General features: G+C 37.8%; 2 protein-coding genes across 7 annotated transcripts in view; one reads left to right on the top strand and one right to left on the bottom strand.

Annotated features, from left to right (window-relative positions):
* Window positions 1-4028: 4028 nt before the first annotated feature.
* LOC139758657 (uncharacterized) overlaps window positions 4029-19936 on the bottom strand; it is a 27919-nt gene continuing 12011 nt past the window's right edge. For 3 of the 4 annotated variants that reach the window (XM_071680228.1, XM_071680227.1, XM_071680226.1), the window contains exons 2-5: window positions 11076-11196; window positions 8871-9147; window positions 6274-6816; window positions 4029-5106 (exon numbers count right to left, since the gene is read on the bottom strand). In XM_071680228.1, coding sequence (XP_071536329.1) covers window positions 5025-5106; window positions 6274-6816; window positions 8871-9147; window positions 11076-11115 — 942 coding nt within the window. In that variant the 5' untranslated portion in view covers window positions 11116-11196 and the 3' untranslated portion in view covers window positions 4029-5024. Of the gene's footprint in view, window positions 5107-6273; window positions 6817-8870; window positions 9148-11075; window positions 11197-14183; window positions 14404-19936 lie in introns of those variants that run through there. The other variant, XM_071680225.1, reaches the window with a different exon arrangement.
* The window catches only part of LOC139758655 (uncharacterized), a 24232-nt gene continuing 20981 nt past the window's right edge, over window positions 16686-19936 (top strand). The window contains exon 1 of one of the 3 annotated variants that reach the window (XM_071680220.1): window positions 16686-16834. In XM_071680220.1, the coding sequence (XP_071536321.1) occupies window positions 16759-16834 (76 nt within the window). In that variant the 5' untranslated portion in view covers window positions 16686-16758. The remainder of the gene's footprint in view (window positions 16835-19936) is intronic. The other 2 variants (XM_071680218.1, XM_071680222.1) reach the window with 2 other exon arrangements.

Below are 19936 nucleotides of genomic sequence, written 5' to 3'. Positions count from 1 at the left end.
AAGTGGATGGAGAGAGAGATGGGTGATTATTGGTGCCTATGCACCTCGGCATGAGAAGGAAGATCATGAGAGGTAAGTGTTTTAGGAGCAGCTGAGTGAGTGTGTTAGCAGTTTTGATGCACGAGACCAAGTTACAGTAATGGGTGATTTAAATGCAAAGATGGGTAATGTGGCAGTTGAGGAAAAATTGGTGTACATGGGGTGTTCAGTGTTGTAAATGGAAATGGTAAAGAGCCCTGAAAAAGGACTGGTGATTGGGAATAACTGGTTTAAAAAGAGAGAGATACATAAGTATACGTATGTAAGTAGGAGAGATGGCCAGAGAACATTATTGGATTACGTGTTAGTTGATAGGCGCATGAAAGAGAGACTTTTGGATGTTAATGTGCTGAGAAGTGCAACTGGGGGGTCTGATCATTATCTGGTGGAGGTGAAGGTGGAGATTTGTAGAGGTTCTCAGAAAAGAAGAGAGAATGTTGGGGTGAAGAGAGTGGTGAGAGTAGGTGAACATGGGAAGGAGACTTGTGTGAGGAAGTACCAGGAGAGAATGAGAGCAGAATGGAAAAAGATGAAAGCAAAGGACTTAAGCGGAGTGGGGGAGGAATGGCATGTATCTAGGGAAGCAGTGATGGCTTGTGCAAAAGATGCTTGTGGCATGAGAAGCGTGGGAGGTGGGCAGATTAGAAAGGGGAGTGAGTGGTGGAATGAAGAAGTAAGATTATTAGTGAAAGAGATGAGAGAGGCATTTGGACGATTTTTGCAGGGAAATAGTGCAAATGACTGGGAGATGCATAAAAGAAAGAGGCAGGAGGTCAAGAGAAAGGTGCAAGAGGTGAAAAAGAGGGTAGATGAGAGCTGGAGTGAGTGTATCATTAAATTTTGGGGAAAATAAAAAGATGTTTTGGAAGGAGGTAAATAAAGTGCGTAAGACAAGAGAACAAATGAGAACATGAGTGAAGAGGGCTAATGGGGAGGTAATAAGAAGTAGTGGTGATGTGAGAAGGAGATGGAGTGAATATTTTGAAGGTTTGTTGAATGTGTTAATGACAGAGTGGCATATATAGTGTGTTTTGGTCGAGGTGGTGTGCAAAGTGAGAGGGTCAGGGAGAATGATTTGGTAAACGGAGAAGAGGTAGTGAAAGCTTTGAAGAAGATGAAAGCAGGCAAGGCTGTGGGTTTGGATAGTATTGCAGTGGAATTTATCAAAAAAGTGGGTAACTGTGTTGTTCACTGGTTGGTGAGGATATTCAATCTATGTATGGCTCATGGTGAAGTGCCCAAGGATTGGCAGAATGCATGCATAGTGCCATTGTACAAAGGCAAAGGGGATAAAGGTGAGTGTTCAAATTACAGAGGTATAAGTTTGTTGAGTATTCCTGGGAAATTATATGGGAGGGTATTGATTGAGAGGGTAAAAGCATGCACAGAGCATCAGATTGGGGAAGAGCGGTGTGGTTTCAGAAGTGTGGATCAGGTGTTTGCTTTGAAGAATGTATGTGAGAAATACTTAAGAAAAATACATGGTTTTCTATGAAGCATTTATGGATCTGGAGAAGGCATATGATAAGAGTTAATAGAGATGCTCTGTGGAAGGTACTAAGAGTATATGGTGTGGGAGGCAAGTTCCTAGAAGCAGTGAAAAGTTTTTTCAAAGGTTGTAAGGCATGTGTACGAGTAGGAAGAGAGGAAAGTGATTGGTTCTCAGTGAATGTCGGTTTGCGGCAGGGGTGCCCGATGTCTCCATGGTTCTTTAATTTGTTTATGGATGAGGTTGTTAGGGAGGTAAATGCAAGAGTTTTGGAAAGAGGGGCAAGTATGTAGTCTGTTGTCGATGAGAGGGCTTGGGAAGTGAGTCAGTTGTTCATTTATGATACAGAGCTGGTGGCTGATTCAGGTGAGAAACTGCAGAAGCTGGTGACTGAGTTTGGTAAAGTTTGTGAAAGAAAAAAGCTGAGAGTAAATGTGAATAAGAGCATGGTTATTAGGTTCAGTAGGGTTGAGGGACAAGTTAATTGGGAGGTAAGTTCGAATGGAGGTACACTGGAGGAAGTGAAGTGTTTTAGATTTCTGGGAGTGGATTTAGCAGCAGATGGAACCATGGAAGCAGAAGTGAGTTACAGGATGGGGGAGAAGGTTCTTGGAGCGTTGAAGAATGCGTGGAAGATGAGAACGTTATCTCGGAGAACAAAAATGGGTATGTTTGAAGGAATAGTGGTCCCAACAGTGTTATATGGTTGCGAGGCATGGGCTAAAGATAGGGTTTTGCAGAGGAGGGTGGAAGTGGTGGAAATGAAATGTTTGAAGACAATATGTGGTGTGAGGTGGTTTGATCAAGTAAGTAATGAAAGGGTAAGAGAGATGTGTGGTAATAAAAAGAGTGTGGTTGAGAGAGCAAACGAGGGTGTATTGAAATGGTTTGGTCACATGGAAAGAATGAGTCAGGAAAGACTAACAAAGATGTATGTGTCAGAGGTGGAGGGAATAAGGAGAAATGGGAGACCAAACTGGAGTTGCAAAAAAAGGAGTGAAAAAGATTTTGAGCGATCGGGGCCTGAACATGCAGGAGGGTGAAAGGTGTGCAGGGAATAGAGTGAATTGGAACAATGTGGTATACCGAGGTTGACGTGCTGTCAATGGATTGAACCAGGGCATGTGAAGCATCTGGGGTAAACCATGGAAAGTTCTGCGTGGCCTGGATGTGCAAAGGAAGCTGTGATTTCAATGCATTATGCATAACAGCTAGAGACTGAGTGTGAATGAATGTGGCCTTTGTTGTCTTTTCTTCGCACTACCTCGCACGCGCAGGGAGTGGGGGTGCCATTTCATGTGTGGCAGGGTGGCAGTGTGAATGGATGAAGGGAGCAAGTATGAATAAGTACAAGTGTATATGTCTGTGTATGTATATGTATACATTGAAATGTATAGGTATGCATATATGCATGTGTGGGCATTTATGTATATGCATGTGTATGTGGGTGGGTTGGGCCATTCTTTCATCTTTTTCCTTGCACTACCTCGCTAACACAGGAGACAGCAACTAAGTATAATAAATAAACAAATAAAGAATATATAATACTCTAAAGTTTCAGTGATAGCATCCTCCAAAAAATATCCTGGAAGCTAAAATCCTCCTGAATATTGCTATTTCACAAGAAAAATTAATGTTATCCGACATATTTTACAACACTGTAGTCATCTATTGCGAATTTAGGATTTCCATTCCATTTACTTGTATATGTGACCTCAATCTGTGTCACCTTGTGGCATGGGTTTCCCCGTTTTTGTTATTCTCTCCTCATTTGTTAAAACAACTTTGGTAAGCATTCTATTGTTTATTCTTGGAGTGAAAACGTAGACATCAGTTCCACTCTGGTGTTGGAAATGTAATCTGATACAGAATAGAGATAGTGCATTTACAATTTGAAGCCAAACTAGGAAGTTTTGCTGAAGTTGTTACTCTGATGCCACATATACTTGTAAACTAAAGAAAGGAGCAGTCCTCAATAATCAATAATCACTTTGAAAAGTTAAGTGCAACATTTTCAAAACCAAATATTTCTTCTCAATTATCCATCTTAACCTCTGGATGACAAGATTTAAGCACAAATACAATGCATTAGGTGAAGGTATGCATATAACAATATGAAGGAAGTCAAGTTCCATTCCCCTTTTTATACAGAAACCTTAATTTTTTTCATACATATTTGCCATTCCCCACATTAGCGATTTAGCACTAAGAACATAGAACTGAGCCTCAGAGGGAATATCCTCACTTGGCCCCTTCTCTGTTCATTTTTTTGAAAGATAAAAAGAAATGTAACACATACCTAACTTATCACTCAAAAAGTGAAGCTAACTGTTAGGTCATGTTTGCAACAGAAAACAAAAATGAAAAAAAATATCCTTTAATGTATCCACATTTATCAAGTATTAAAACAGAGCAATGAAAATAATGTTATATCCTTCAACATCCCTCAGTAACTGATAATATTCTTAATATAAAGCAGTAACTGACAGGAACTTATTCCTGGCATAAAGCAATATGTCTGAGCTTATAAAAGACATATGTTGTTGTTTTTTTTTTTTTTTTCGTTTTCCACAAGAAGGAACAGAGAAGGGAGCCAGGTGTGGATATTCCCTCAAAGGCCCAGTCCTCTGTTCTTAACGCTACCTCGCTAACACGGGAAATGGCGAATAGTATGAAATGAAAAAAAAATGGTAAAAGAAAATTCTACTTCCTTATATTCACCAATAAAGAAAATATCCTACATATAAGACAATATACAGTATCACAGGTTATAAAGGCATTTCTATGGTATTTTGCAGAAAACTTTTCTAATGATTTCAGAATGAGACAAATAATTTTTTTCAATGTCAACATCACTTTTGCTCTAACCAGCTGTCTAAGTAAATGAGATACTGATGATAAAGTACTGTCACAATCATTTGTAAAAATAACATCCCCTAATCACTATAACAATTACCTGTAATTTTATATCATTGTTTTCAATATCATGTAACATTTAAGGTGTAAGAAAGGCCATATATGAAAAGAAAAGGAACCCTTTAAGAACATTCTCAGCAAGCATAACCCACAGCACCCAATACTGTTGTGAGCAATGCACCAACTTAGAGTCCATAACACAGCCAAACTAATTTTTTGACAAAGCTCCATACCATGGAATATTACACAGATAAGACATATATAATGTAGTGACTGACAAAATGCTGCTACTTACAGATGCCTATATATGGTACTTAGCAGATTTTCAAGTATTATATAATCTGCTTTATCTTTCACAAATGCTTGTCTTCTTACTTTCAATTAAAATAAGCCAATTAAACATTCTATGCAGCATTGGTTATTCTGGTCAAAGTAAACAATAATAACCTTACTTTAAATGTGGCCTTCCAGGAGTTTCTGGAGACTGCCAGGCTCTGGGTCCAGCTGAAGCAAGTCAGTGTATCACTGAAATGGTGGCATTATTAGGGAGATATCCACAATTTCTCCAACCTGAGTTTTACTAAACTTTTCCCTGTGTTGAGGAAATGTCCATTGCCATAATCACTTCATCATACAGCTCCAAGTATGAGGACGGCCTTTTCCTACAAATATAAACTCAAGTAATCTTAAATCCATAACAGTAATCGCACAAGTACTTAAGCAAGAAAGATTTTTATTTACAAAACTGGCTAAAATAATTCATAAAGGTCCTAAGTGGACCAGTTGATTCAAAGCTGTAACTCTGAATCTGCTATTCATGCACATATTATGCTATGGAACATAATATCAAAGTAATCATCTACATGTATATAATGGCAATTAACATGCTGCCTATAAATGGCACTTTTTAGGAACATGGGTAAGATAATGTATTACTCCTACACCATAATGCCATCTTAACCCTCTCAGTGGTATAGTTATAAGTCTGCTGTTAAGCAGCAGGGTGCTATGAACATCAATCATAAACTTTATCTGCTACCACAAACTGAATTCTGCAAGTATTTTAGGCTCTACTGGCAGGTCAAAAATGGCAACTGAAACAATGGAAGAATCGCTTAAACTATCAAGTGGTCCCAAAAACCCACTAATGACAATAGCAGGCACAGATAAGTGCCTTTTTCTAGGGGACTCGCCATGTCTCTGGCAGCCTCTTCTATGATCATGCCACATCCATGCTGCCTTGACTTAGGAGTAGCCAATCTGATAAATAATGTGCTTTTCCTAAACTACAGATGCTTAATTCATAATTCATAAAAAAAAATGTCCACCTTTTTAAAAAAAAATAGTTACAAAATGTGACAATAACTTTCATGGGTAGGATTGGCCAATCAATCCAGTTGATTGTGTGTTTTTCCAAAACATTATCTAAAAACTTTCATTGTGCCCTCTGCTGAGTTAGAAAATTGACGAGCATATGTGAAAATCTGTAACTGATAGGACTTTAGTGGAATGATGATAGGGGAATCTCCTGTGAAACTGATATCAAGATGAAACACTGCATACAGCCTGAATATGGAAAAATTGGAGAAAAAGGGGGAAAAAATTATTACTGGTGTAAAGTAAATGACAGAAGGATCAGGAGACAGAGGAAATTCTTTGAATGAAACATATTCATGGGAAATCATCTGAAGCAATAAATGCATAAGCTAAAGATCACTTTCATACAATTTTTTCTTTCATGAATCTATATGTGAATGCTCTTCAAAGAATTTCGATTTTTAGGTTACTGTTAATGAAGAATACTGTACTGAAACCAGAGTGCCACTCACCTAAAGATCTTCAGAGGAGTAAGCACACGATCGAAAATAAATCTCATTTTGTTGCTGGGTTTGATAATGAGATTGATGCCATCATCATTGCTGATACCTACGGTGATATCTATATCTGAATCAGAGTCAGAGTCAGTGTCAATATCAGTATCAGAGTCAGTGTCAGTGTCAGTGCCAAAGTCAGAGTCATATTCATATGTTGTGTACAACATAGGTGAAGGTGAAAATTCATTTATGACAGCACAAACATTTCCACAAATATCATTCAAGAAATCTCCAATATGATCAATATTACAGACATCGGTTAAGATTTTGCATGATGCCTCAAAGATGTTATTCATGTCATATTTCTCTGTGTTCAGTTTCTCAATTAGGATTTCTGTGTCCTTGAGGATACAAAACAACTTGTGTGTGTCACTCTCAAGCTTGTTATGCTGGACTTTCAAGTTCAACAATTCCTCAGAAAACATTTTGTAGATCTTCTTCAATACTGGAAACAACTGCAAGAACTTGTTTGGGGCATCTCCATGATTCAGTCCATCACTGAAAGATAACAAGGATTAAACACAGAGTTACCCTGTAAACATACACAGGGATACATTACTTACTCTCTGACCTTTTCATTACTTACTCACTAACCTTTTTACTGTGAAGCCAAACTTTTTCCACTTAAGTTGCAGCACAAATGAATTTAATGTGCAAATTGCACATATAGCTCAAGTGAGAAAATGTTATTTACTTCCTACTTCATAAGAGATGATATCATGCATTCTTTTTATTTCTCAAAACAGTTTTATTTACATTTTTTCATTTTGTGCTGTTTTTTTTACATATTAACTTCGGTGAATAAAATTTCCTCTTTATGGTTAGTGTATCTGACACGATTCATTTTTGTTTTATTGTCTGAGCTGATACACGGATGAGTTTGTTTTTCAATACAGTATTGAGAGCTGGAATGAAGTTTTAAGTGGTGCACAAATGAAACAAAATGTCTAACATTAGGAAAAGCAACCAGGGTCAAAAGCTTTTTGGAGAAAAATCAGAAAGAAAAGGAAAGGGTGTAACTCTTTAATCCACAGACAATGTTAGAAAACACAAATTGACCCCTTTAAAGGCCCTCAGATGAACACTCTTACCAATTACCATCAGCATGATTTTATGTGTTCCTGCAGCGATGCTGCAGCCAAGATTTTTCACCCTATCTTTGGACTCCCAACCCCAGATGGAGACTCACTATCTTGGGCATGAGGTTTTTGTGGCATATGATGCCATTACTGGGCAGGTTCATCAGCATTATACACTTGTTTTGGGGTTTTAAGAAATCAACAGGACTGTTCATTAGCTCAGCTGCAGTGTAAACATTTTTTGGCACAGTTGCTAAAACCATCCTAGTGGCAGATCCTCCACAAACTAATGGTGGAAGATTCAAAACATGCCAGACCATGGGAGTTGCCAGACCAAAGAGCGCTGGATTAGAGAAGAACAATCTGAAACTTACCTAGTCAAGTTAAACAAAGGAAATCATATGCAGGTGGCAGGCAACCACTAATCAGGGAGGTACCACCAACTGGATATTGAGAGAGTTAGTAATGACAGGATGGTGATCCACCATTGCAGATGTGAAGTTCCCCTCCCTAGCCCAAGTTGCTGTTCTTTTTATTCCACCATGCAGATGTATGGAGTACTGGTATTCAGTTCATAAATACTCACTTCCTTCAGCTCACACATAAAACTCAACAAGCAACACAAAAGACTTCAGGCATGATTCTAAACTTTCCTGTGGTATAAACTACATATGCACTAGCCCCACATGTTGGCAAAATCTCTTCATAAATGAAGAAAGTTCAGGAGATGAGGCTCCATAAATGTAGAATACTTTACCCATACTGTGGAAATAACTAACTACAGAAAAGAGGGTGAAAGAAATATAGTGTATGGAATTTGTAGTTTAAAGACTACACAGGACAAAAATGGAAACAAGTTAAACATAAACATTTATAAAGATAATAATTCAGCATGATAAAAAATGGTAAAGTGTGAATCAGTAATGAAGACTGTAGGTCTGGACAGTTAGATGTTACAAACAATGGATGTATTAGAGGATAAGTAAATTTGTGCACCAACTTATAATTTTGTATTGCACATACTTTCTTCAGACATCATATAACTCAAGTACAAGTGATATAGGGATATGAAATGAATCACAAGGTAAACATTTCAAGTTTAGAAGAGTTTACAAGATGTGGATATTCTGCTAAAAAATACAAGATGGACATCAAATTTACTGTTGGTCTGAGTGGAGGAATATTTGATCACATAGCACATATCAGAATGTGCTAAAACACTGCACAAAGGGGAAACAGGACAGAACTATGAATGAGACTGTCAGAAGTGAATTACTGTACTGTAGGAAACATGCAATATATAGCGCACAGGGCTGAGTAACTTTTTCAATGAATGATATGAAGAGAGGACATGAGATAACAGAAAAGCTGTGATGCTCTGTGTACAAATTTACAAGGGAGAAGAGAAATGACGAAAATGTGAGGTAAAATGTTTTAAAAAGTGAAGATCTGGCATAATATCAAGGAACTTACATGCCCTTTTCCAACTTTACTTTGACTTCTGTCTCAAGGTGTTCATTACAATCATTATCCTTGATGGACTGCTCCTTATCATCATCAGCCTTGACATGCATCTCTTCAACACCCATTTTGCTTTCATATTCATCTGCATTTTTCTCATGACTGGCTTTCTGGTTATCACTTTTGTTAGTACTTTCCATATCACTTTCTTGAACAGTGTCGGCCTCTGTAAGGTTTCCCTTTGCTTGAGGATTCTCGTGATGCATGCTGTCCTCTAAGTCATACTTATCTATTTAGTAAAACAGTAGTTCATCATAATAATCTTGGGATGGCAATGTCCACAAAAACAGAATTAAAGCAAGATAAAACTGTGGTGAGAATATCTAACAAACAACCTTATGTCTACAAGCCAAATTTAAATTCTGTCTATTATCATCATATCACTCCATTCCCAGATCTTTGGGGTAGATCCAATACACAGCCATAGCAATAACACTGATTTTGCTGCCCTTCCCTTAATGTTACCTAGCCACAATAACTAAATTACATCAAAATAGATGAGAAAAAGGTACAGAGATCGTGGTGTGATACCTAACCATGGAAAAACAAAAAATTGTTGCAGCTGGGTGCAAATGATGCTGTGCTGTTAGCTCAGTCAAAGGAGGAATTGAACAGAATTGTGAGATGGTTCAATAATGTATGTAAGAAGCTGCTGAAAGTGAATGCAAATTAAATTAAGACATTTGATTTTGAAAAGGGCAGGAAGTCCGACTTTAAGAACAGTATGATGATGTTTCATAATGATGGCAATGATAAAGCTAAAATCAAAAATAGTCACAAAAGGGAAGAAAAGTTTGGGATGCAATGAAAGCTCTAGTGAATAGGAAAAATTTAAACTTCTAGTGTGAAAGAATCTTACATTCCTGAGTACTTGTCCTAACAAAATAACATGGCTTCAAAATCCAAGTATACAGTATGTAGGTCAGGATCTGTCAAAAATAATAACAGTAAAGATGGTTAATTTGCAGAAAATACAATATTTTGAATTAGGAAAATAGACAATGAAAACGTGCTAAGGTAAATTGGTATCAAGGAATCATCAGAAAGTGTATAGGCGAGAAATCACCAGACAGGGTACAGATGGTGTGGTCTTAGCATAAAGCAGAGAATAGTTAATCAAAAAGGATTATAGCAGTTCAGGAGAGGATACAAAGAAGCTGGGTAAGTCAGGAAAGATATGCATAAATGTAATGAAAGAATTTATTAGGGATAAAGATATTTCAGTTGAAATTGCTATATCAATGGTATTAGTAGGAATGGAGAGAATGGTCTCACTTGAATTATCTAACTGAGTAAAATGGTTAAAGAAGCACTTTTTTATGTGTGAGACACAGTTACAAAATTACATACGTAAAGAATCTAGGCTGTGGAAATAAGATAGTTGAAAGGAGCATGAGGTGTGACAAAAGAAATCAGAGGTTGTATGAGAGATGTGGTATGGAAGGAAATGCAAAGAGAATGAATTGTGGAGTGGTAGACTGGGTGAAACAATACTTTGAAGGGGGTCTGGGGATGTGAAAGAAAGCAAGGTGGGGAGTTTACAAGGAGTAAGTATCACATCATCATTAAAGAGGTCGGTGTGAGAAGAAGACCACCCGTGAGACAGGGAAACAGAGTGGAAGAGTACTGAAGGAAAAGAAATCATTGAAGAATCCATACAATGGCATATGCAAGGTATGACAGGTATGGAAGGGAATGCAAAGAGAATGAATTGTGGAGTGGTAGACTGGGTGAAACAATACTTTGAAGGGGGTCTGGGGATGTGGAAAGAATGCAAGGTGAGGAGTTTACAAGGAGTGTGTATCACATCATCATTAAAGAGGTCGGTGTGAGAAGACCACCCATGAGATGGGGAAACAGAGTGGAAGAGTACTAAAGGAAAAGAAATCACTGAAGAATCCATACAATGGCATATGCAAAGGAGGCAAGTAAAGACAGGAATGAGTGGAGACTATTTTGCCATGGCAAGCCCTTTGATGGGAGTTCCCAGAGAGAACAGGGATCAGAGATGTAGATAAGACAGATAGATTGCTTAATCTACAAAGTCAGGTTAGGTTCTGTGGTTGTCACATTCTAATGTTCATTATTCTTTTGTACACTATTCATAGGGACATGTAATTCCAAGCAAATCAATTAAGTTAATCAGGATGGACCCACCTTTCAATGACTCTATATCTGAAAACATGAGGGAAGCCATGTCCTGGTAGATCCTTACTTCTGCTCTAATTTTCCTGCAACAAGTAATTCGCACTCTGTGATAGGTCTTGATACACTTCAGCTGTGGAAAAGGGAAAAGCAAGTCAGTCACCCAAACTCATCATATCAACTCACATGGATTGATATCAGTAATAGTACTGGATCGGACAGCACTGTGAGTAAAACCATAACTCTTACTCAACAGCTACAAAGGTAGCAGGCTGTCTGCAATGGTCTAACCGTGCCCTGCATATATGTGATTATTTATGATCACAATTTTAGTTACATGGATTCAGTTTTACACTTGTGTTGCCCCATCCCTGAACTTTGTACATATGTACCATGTCTTTACTCCTGTTTATGTGTGCAGACACACCCTAGCCCATGCCACCAATTCTATCAACCAGCCACTACAGAAGGATGAACTGCTGGGTGTACTGTAGACCAGCTAATGCAACCTGGCTTTGAACCCATGGGATATGGTCCCAGGCAGCATATGCATGCATGACGGTCAGTAACAAAACCAATACACCAAAGAAGTTCATGTGTGCAAGTGTTCATGTGCATATGTGTAATAAGTTGTATTATAACAGGTGTGGAAAATTACTCTTAGACTGGCCCAATGAACCATCCAACTTTGAAAAGGGCACCCACAAATACTTTCTGGGTATTTACCGTCTTTACTTACATGAAGCAGTTAAGCAGTTAGACTTTTTATACAAGGACCAATGATGTTTCACTATAGGGAACATAAGGGAAACCCACAACTCATAAGAAAAATTGGCACATAAAAAAGATGAAATAAGACGATAGAACACGTATCAAACAACTGTGTATAGTTAAAAGTCTGAAGTCACCCAACTGTTTGACCTGGAATGAGGCAGAAAAGAATGCAAGACATTGCAAACATCCCCTGAAGAATACTTTAACAATTCTAACATTTCCTTCCTCATCACAATGAATGCTGTTAATTCAACTTAGTGGCTCTGTTGTGTATGGAACTTCATTTTCAATAATCAGCACTTTGTCTATCTTAAAACTGACACTCTGAGAGGGGGATGTTATTAACTCCATAAATCTTTTCTCCAAGAGGGGCAAAAGTCTTTTCTCTTAACTCTTTTCAATGTTTAAAGTGTTGGTGATATATATAACAATTGTCAAGTTCACAAGCATCATGGTCCAATGTTTTAATTTGACAAATGAATGTCCCCTAAGGAATTCATACTTTCAGTACTGCTCTTATTGAACTGGTCACAGCCTAATATTCATGCTACAAGGAATCTCACTGTTGTGCTTGATTGTTCTAAAAAGAATATGAATTTCGAATGTAATGCTTAAACTGCAAAGATGAAATTTCAGAGGCACTTAATGGTACCAAGGGAGCATTTCCAGAGGGGTAAACTTTATTAGTGATTGTAAATCTACTTACAATTGTTCCTTCTGAATGGTCAAAACCAGGAGGGTTCTATAAATTGAAGTTGAAATTTACAGGAATCTTTCTTGTTTCCACTTTTTGAGAGAAAACTTGCAGGATTGGATTTAGTAAGAAATGGAAGTGAGACTTGGGAGCATTCTCATGTTTAAGGGCATTTTGGTTGTCATTTTCCACCCACTAAAGGGCGACTTCATTAAATAACCAATTATTTTTTTCATTTGGTGGGTTTGAGCATTCTCTTGAAGTAACTGTAGCGAAGAGCAGTGAGTTTCAAATGTGGAAGGCTACATTAATAAACTAGCGATACCCATGCTTTATTGAGTAAACTGATAGCTTTGCTGGTCATTCATAAGAAAAGCAACTGCATGGTAAGAATACAGAGAAGCATAAAATACTGATTCCCTGTTTTTAACAACCGTTCTTAGGAATTCTATACAGATTAAGCCTCTAAATTCTTTGGCTGGATTAAACCAATCATCTAGGAAGAAAGGGATTACAGTTTTTCCTTGAAAATTATACACTTGACGATTGTGCCTTTGGCTTTCTTTGCAAGTATTGTCAAAATTTGAAATGCTTCTAACGTGGTTTGTAATACCAATGGGAACCAAATGACAGCATTAAATCTCACCCTAGGTGTGATAAGTGAACTTTTTGAAACTGGCCCTCACAATAAACAAGCTGTAAAATTTGTCATATTCATAAAAGTCAACTCGGTAAAGGCTTTAAAGATGTTTGCCTTATACGAAAAAGATGTTTGTTTAATAGTTCGACATAATGCCTCCCAATTTTTCGGTCATGGATGAGACTCTCATGAACAATTTATTCGGTACTTACTCTGGTTGTGAAAAAGGGTACTCTGGTTTCGGTGGATTATATAAGGCAGCTACGGAGTACATGTTCTTGGCACCTATTTTATAAAGTAACTTTTTGTCCTTGATGTGTAAATCCTCACAAGACAAAAAATCAGAACTAATTCTAATTTGCTCTGCTGGTAGTCAACACATTTTTCTATAACTCATCCTTCGTTAGCAGATATAACCTCCATATGTTACACAATGATATAACCTCCAGTGCTCCGAAATTACATTTCCATACCCATCCACCATAGCCTTGCCAAGACGTATGAGCATTGATGGCCGTATATTAGTATTTGATAATTCCAATCGGGATATATATATATATATATATATATATATATATATATATATATATATATATATATATATATATATATATAAACGCACATATCTCTGACGTAATTTACCTTAATTTATCAACTCTTACCCGCTTTACCAGCCTCAAGTTGCCCCATTGTCCCAGACAGCTGCTGCTGTTCCTACCTTAACGTATCACTAAGTTGCTTTGTAACTTTTACCAAACTGATCTAACCATTGCACTTAATTGTACCAACAGGTTCTTTTTACCTGACGTAATATAATCCTATCACTTACCTCACCAACCTGCTGCAATGGCCTTAATAGTAACAACTTGCGTACTGGAGATGTTCAACTGTACCAATCTAAAGCACTTACCAAAAACACTAACCTACGGGACATTCCTTACTGAAATCAAATAGCAGCCCAAGATATCCATAGATCAAACCACCATACCCGGGAGATGATAATTTTACTCACCAGATTTCTGAGATTGCGCTTCACTCTATCAACTTTCGTTTCTTCAGGACACTCATCATGGTGCCAATTGAAAAGCGAGGAGGTGTAAGAACCCATCGTGTACTATTAACCTCGTGTTGGCGAATAAGAAAATCAAAATTGATCAACTTAAAAGAGAAATAATAGGCGTTAAGTCGCGAGAAACTAATCCAGTTCAAAAGCCGTCGGTAAGGCGCTTAAGATCGTTGTCAGGCTTACAACTTAATATTTCTAAAAAGTAAAAGAAAAAACGGCGAATTCCAATTACTGGTGTTCATATTGTACACAACACATATTTTTTGTTGGTTTAAAGAGATGGGATTCAAGATAAGAAAAGCATAATTGCACTTCATTATACAAAAGTGAGTGTTCTATATTTTCCAAACCCGCGTGTAATGTTGCCACAAATCATGGATTATTCTGGAACTTTTTTTTAACACGTTTCATGTAATTCATACGCATGTTCAAATTTAGATCCTTTTACAACACTAAAAACTTACTTATCTAGCAGAACTTTCTGTTATTTGTGAATTTATCTAACGGTGATCAGATCATCCTCCCACACGCCTACTGGAAGGAGTTAGCGAGAAAGTTTGACGCGTACAGCCCTTATAGTCATATATATATATATATATATATATATATATATATATATATATATATATATATATATCATACTTTATCGCTGTCTCCCGCGTTAGCGAGGTAGCGCAAGGAAACAGGCGAAAGAATGGCCCAACCCACCCACATACACACTGTGTTCAGTGACAGCCTACTCCTGTGTGCACACGGCAGCCCATGTGTAACTGTAGTATAGTGGGTCTTTAGGTTGATGTATTTGTTGGGTAAATATAAATTGCTTCATCGCAAATAGATTCATTTCTCAGTAATCAGTCGTGTTCTTGATGCTGTCTTGCTGGTGCAGGAAGTGGCGAATATGTATGGTGAAAAAGAACAGCGTTTTTTTTTATTGTTTTTGATAAACATGATATGCTTCAGACATGTGTGAGAGTCACTGTTTATCAAGTTTTCTTTGCTTAGACTTTTTAGTGTACTGACTGAAATACTATATGTTGATATTTAAGGTTCCAAATTAAATAAAGGTATTCTACATGGTTTACATTTACAGGAAACGTGATAAACAGCCGTATGTTTGACATATCTTTTTTAATTACTAAAGTGACAAAACCTAAAAACCTTTTGAGCAACTAATAATAGATTACGGTACTATCAATTTTTGTGCTCATATGATATTTTGAGAATGAGCTGATGTGGAGGGTATGCTTTCGTTCGAGTACACGAGACATGATAGTCATAGGCAGATTTGGCAAATGTGGCTGATAAATAGCGTTTAATAAGGGTCATCTGACCAATCAAGTGTACGTAAGCTTACGGGAAGTTGCGATTAAACACCAAATCACGAGTGGTATTGAAGAAGACGCCAAACGACGTCACAGTCAGAGATGTGACACTGTCATTACAGTATATGTAATGATATAGTTTCCCAAAGTCCGATAACACTACCATGGCAAACACTGAAGGTGTGACCTTCGACCCAACTTGCTTAGATAATGCCATATCATCATACCCAAGGCTTGTACAGCTCAAAGATGAGAGCCTTTACTCAGTTTCTAGTGGTTACTGACATAAATTGCGAATACAGACTGAACATTATCACATAATACTGTTTACCAACAATGAAATTCACCACAGTTTCACTGGGCAACAGATGCAGGGAGTAAGAATGCTTAGAAATACAAGTGTGAGAGCCTTGAATACTATGGTTGTCTGTAATGGATATATTATCTGAATGACGTTTTCCTCAAGACTTTGAAACCCTTAATAACTAATTTCACTATGAATAGATATTGTTATACAACGTATTTGCTATACCTGAGCGATCTATATAAAAAAAAAATCCATAATTTTGAAAGCTATTTTTATCCTTTGAGCTTTTTAAAAAAGTACCTCATTCCAAAACGAAATTTTCTTTAATGATGTATATTTACACGTTTTCTTCCTTACAAATTAATACAGTTTCTCTTGACATTTAAAGTACCACGCCGTTTTCTAATGGTTATTTTTAGATTTTATGAATATTTGCTGCGGTTAACCTGGTAGGGCATATATATACACGTAAATATATATATATATATATATATATATATATATATATATATATATATATATATATTTTTTTTTTTTTTTTTTTTTTCTTTCTTTAAGCTGCTGAAACTTATCATGAGTGTGATTCTACCTCGGTACACTTAAACTTGAGCAAATATAACTTAATCACTCGAAAGTCTTGTAGAGTTCGACAACGTATCTTTGTGTTTCATTATCTCATAATTTCAGGAAATAGTTTACGGCCTCTACCTACATAAGCACTGCCAACAGTAATTTCACTGAGACAATTGTACGAGTATGTATGATAAACCTATTGTTATTTCGGGGTTTTATTGGAATAAATGGCTAAATGTGGGGATCTGGGTGGCGCAAGGGAGGAGCAGGAAGGCGTGAAGGGCGGCAGTAAGGTTGTGGGCGGCGGAGAACGAGGATGTGGAGGGGCGGCGGTGTAGCGTCTTCCGTGCACACCAACCGAGCTGGAGGTAAACCGCCGAAGGAAGACCAGAGTAAGTAACAATGTGGTAGTACACTTTCAATACAACATAAGTAGTATATTTACACTAGGACAGAGGTGGCAATATACTTGTTATGGATTAGGTACAATATCATTCCTATGGGTGAAGTGATAGGCTACAGCTTTCCTACAGAAGAGGTACTCCATGTTCCTGAAGAAGTGGTAGTGCATCATTCTTATAGATAAGGTAGTTCATCTTTCCTAAAGTGATCCATCTTCCCTATGAAAGCAATGCGTCTTCTCTACAGAAGGGGCTGTACTTTTCCCATGACCAGGCAGTACATTTTTCCTACTGAAGTACAACTTTCCTACAGAAGAGGCGGTATAAATGCATCTTTTTCTGTGGAAAGGGTATTACATTTCTCCTCTGAAAGAGGAAGCACAGCTTTCCTGTAGATAAAGTAATTCATCTTTCCTAAGGAAGAGAAAGTAAACTTTTTCTCTAGAGAGAGTAGTATATATTATCTGAGGGGAAAGGAACATCTTTATATGGGAACAGGCAGTCCGTCTGGGAAAGAATTAGTATATTTTTCCCATGAAAGAATGCAGCGTACCTTCCCATTGTGAAATTCACGAAAACAAGGTTAGATCTAAGAAGTTTGCCTCTGTTTAAATATTCATGTAAGGCTAATGTCCTAGTGTGAGGCTTGTTAATATCTCACGAAATTCCAGTGCGGAGGTCTTAACAATATAGCTAAATATCAAAGCCTATTACAAATGATAATGAATAAGGGAATTGAGATCAACAATAATTTTACATCGTGAAATTTGCATGTTCGTGATAAACAAATAAGACCTTCACAGCACACGTGTGTGTGTGTGTGTGTGTGTGTGTGTGTGTGTGTGTGTGTGTGTGTGTTCATACCAAAGATAATAGTTTTAAAAATTAATGCGACCTGTATTCTGTGATGAATCAAGGGTGACGTATGAAATCATAGTATATACCAGTGGGAACCCAGCATATCTGCGATGGAAGGCTCTCGGAACTCATGACCAGTGAGTATGCTCGAAACCAAAACATAATTGTACAACTCATCAGCTTCAGCGAAATTATAAATTAAAAAACCTGCTCAAAAATATTTGCATAAGCCGTACTTTGTAAAACCAATTTAACTTTTTTTGTACTGGAGTATGGTTTCGAAGTGGACCTGTCGCAAGTATGTTTGTACGTATCACTAATGAATGAAGGGTGCCTTAAGATATGCGAAACTTCTTATGATTTATGATTAACATTTTGCATAAATTCGGCCTAAAGAAAAAGTGAATCTCATGTATCCTTTACCTAGTGGTCATCCCTGGGACAGTATATTCTCAGTGGCAATGTCTATTACGTTCAGAAAGTGGTGTGCGACTCTTAACTTAAACCAGTGGTAGAAATAGAGCTAGGAGGAAGATACGACAGTTATAACATACATAAAATGACAATTTATATAACTGCATGTCACAAACATTGGACAAACTCCCACCCACTCTCTCTCTCTCTCTCTCTCTCTCTCTCTCTCTCTCTCTCTCTCTCTCTCTCTCTCTCTCTCTCTCTCTGACTCTTACTCTCATTCACTTATGGGGGATCAGAACTGTCATTCACCTACATTAGGGGACTAGACCTGTCATTTGCCCTCAAACACCTCCGTGCGTTCAGTAAACACTCTCCTCCCACCTCCGGAGAAGCATCCCCCCAGAGTAACCCTCTCCACACGACATGTAAGGGGTCGGGTCAGACACGTCAGGTCACAGCAGCAGACCTCACCGTCCACCTGCTCTCCACGGGGACTGGTGAAGCCCCCGCCTCACTGCTGTCTGTGTGCATTTAACGACCTCAACACATATATCTCTTCCACTCATTTATTATACTTAATCACCGTCTCCCGCGTTAGCGAGGTAGCGCAAGGAAACAGACGAACATACCTATACGTTTCAACGTATACATACATATACATACACAGACATATACACATATATACTTATCGTGTTTCATTTTCCCCGTGGAAGTCAGCTAATCTAAGATATATAATTACACGAAGCGATGTCAACATAGAGGTAATTAGCACGAAGCGAAGTGAACTAACAGTACCCAAATCAAGGCCAACTCTCGCCCGTGGCCGTAACCTTGCAACTTGACTTATAAATACCCTAACTGTGAGAAGTCTGTCTCCCTTAACTCTCCCTCACACACTACAACATTCTCTCCCTAATTTATCAATCCAGTTATTCAGCAATCTCCACCATGTACAACCTCGCAAGAAAAACAGATTTTTTTTTCGTCGTCCAAACGTCAAATATGTCTGTCGTATTTTTAAGTCTGAGCGGAAACGCTGCAGAAGGATCTTGCATGTTGGTTTTGCACAACGACGGAAGGTGAAGTTCCTAGAATTATCTTCTGTGTTTCTGAGAAATGATACTAGAGTGCAAAAGAATGTGCGCTGAAGAACCCTGAGAACAATGAATAAAGGGTGTGAATGTGTCGCTGTGTCGCGTTGAAGAGAGAGAGAGAGAGAGAGAGAGAGAGAGAGAGAGAGAGAGAGAGAGAGAGAGAGAGAGAGAGAGAGAGAGAGAGAGAGAGAGAGAGAGAGAATGGAAGTAAAATAGTATAAGCTTGTAAGAACTCCATCAACCCGACAGGAAATATGCGATCTGCGAGGGAGACAGCGGGGTTAAAGATCCTTTCCTGGTTAATATTTTTCTAATGTGTGTGCATAAATAAAGTCAAATTGTAAATAAGTTTTAAGTCTTAAAACGGACACAACATTTTCCTTACATTCATATTTCTTTATCACCTGACGCGCAACATAAAGTTATTCCCAACAAAGTAACCTACTTTATACCACATAATTCCCATCCATCACAAGCTAAATACTGTTATACTGTTGTTGTATGATGTAAGTGTGTGGTTGAGACATGGTCGTCATACATCATTTCTGTACCGTATATAATGATAATAATTGTGGCTCTAACACTTGAGGGAACACACTTGCCTCCCATATATGGCAAAGAATTCCAACTGTGGAACTTAGGATACGATATCACTGATCGTTAAGGCAATCTTTTCCCAGTAAATGGTCTTGGGTGATTAGCTACACTTTTGATGAACAAAAGC

The sequence above is a fragment of the Panulirus ornatus genome, chromosome 31 (genome assembly GCF_036320965.1).
Source record: "Panulirus ornatus isolate Po-2019 chromosome 31, ASM3632096v1, whole genome shotgun sequence".
In the NCBI taxonomy this organism is placed as follows: domain Eukaryota; kingdom Metazoa; phylum Arthropoda; class Malacostraca; order Decapoda; family Palinuridae; genus Panulirus; species Panulirus ornatus.
Note: the sequence above shows the minus strand (reverse complement) of the source record. Positions and strands in the feature narration are given on the sequence as shown.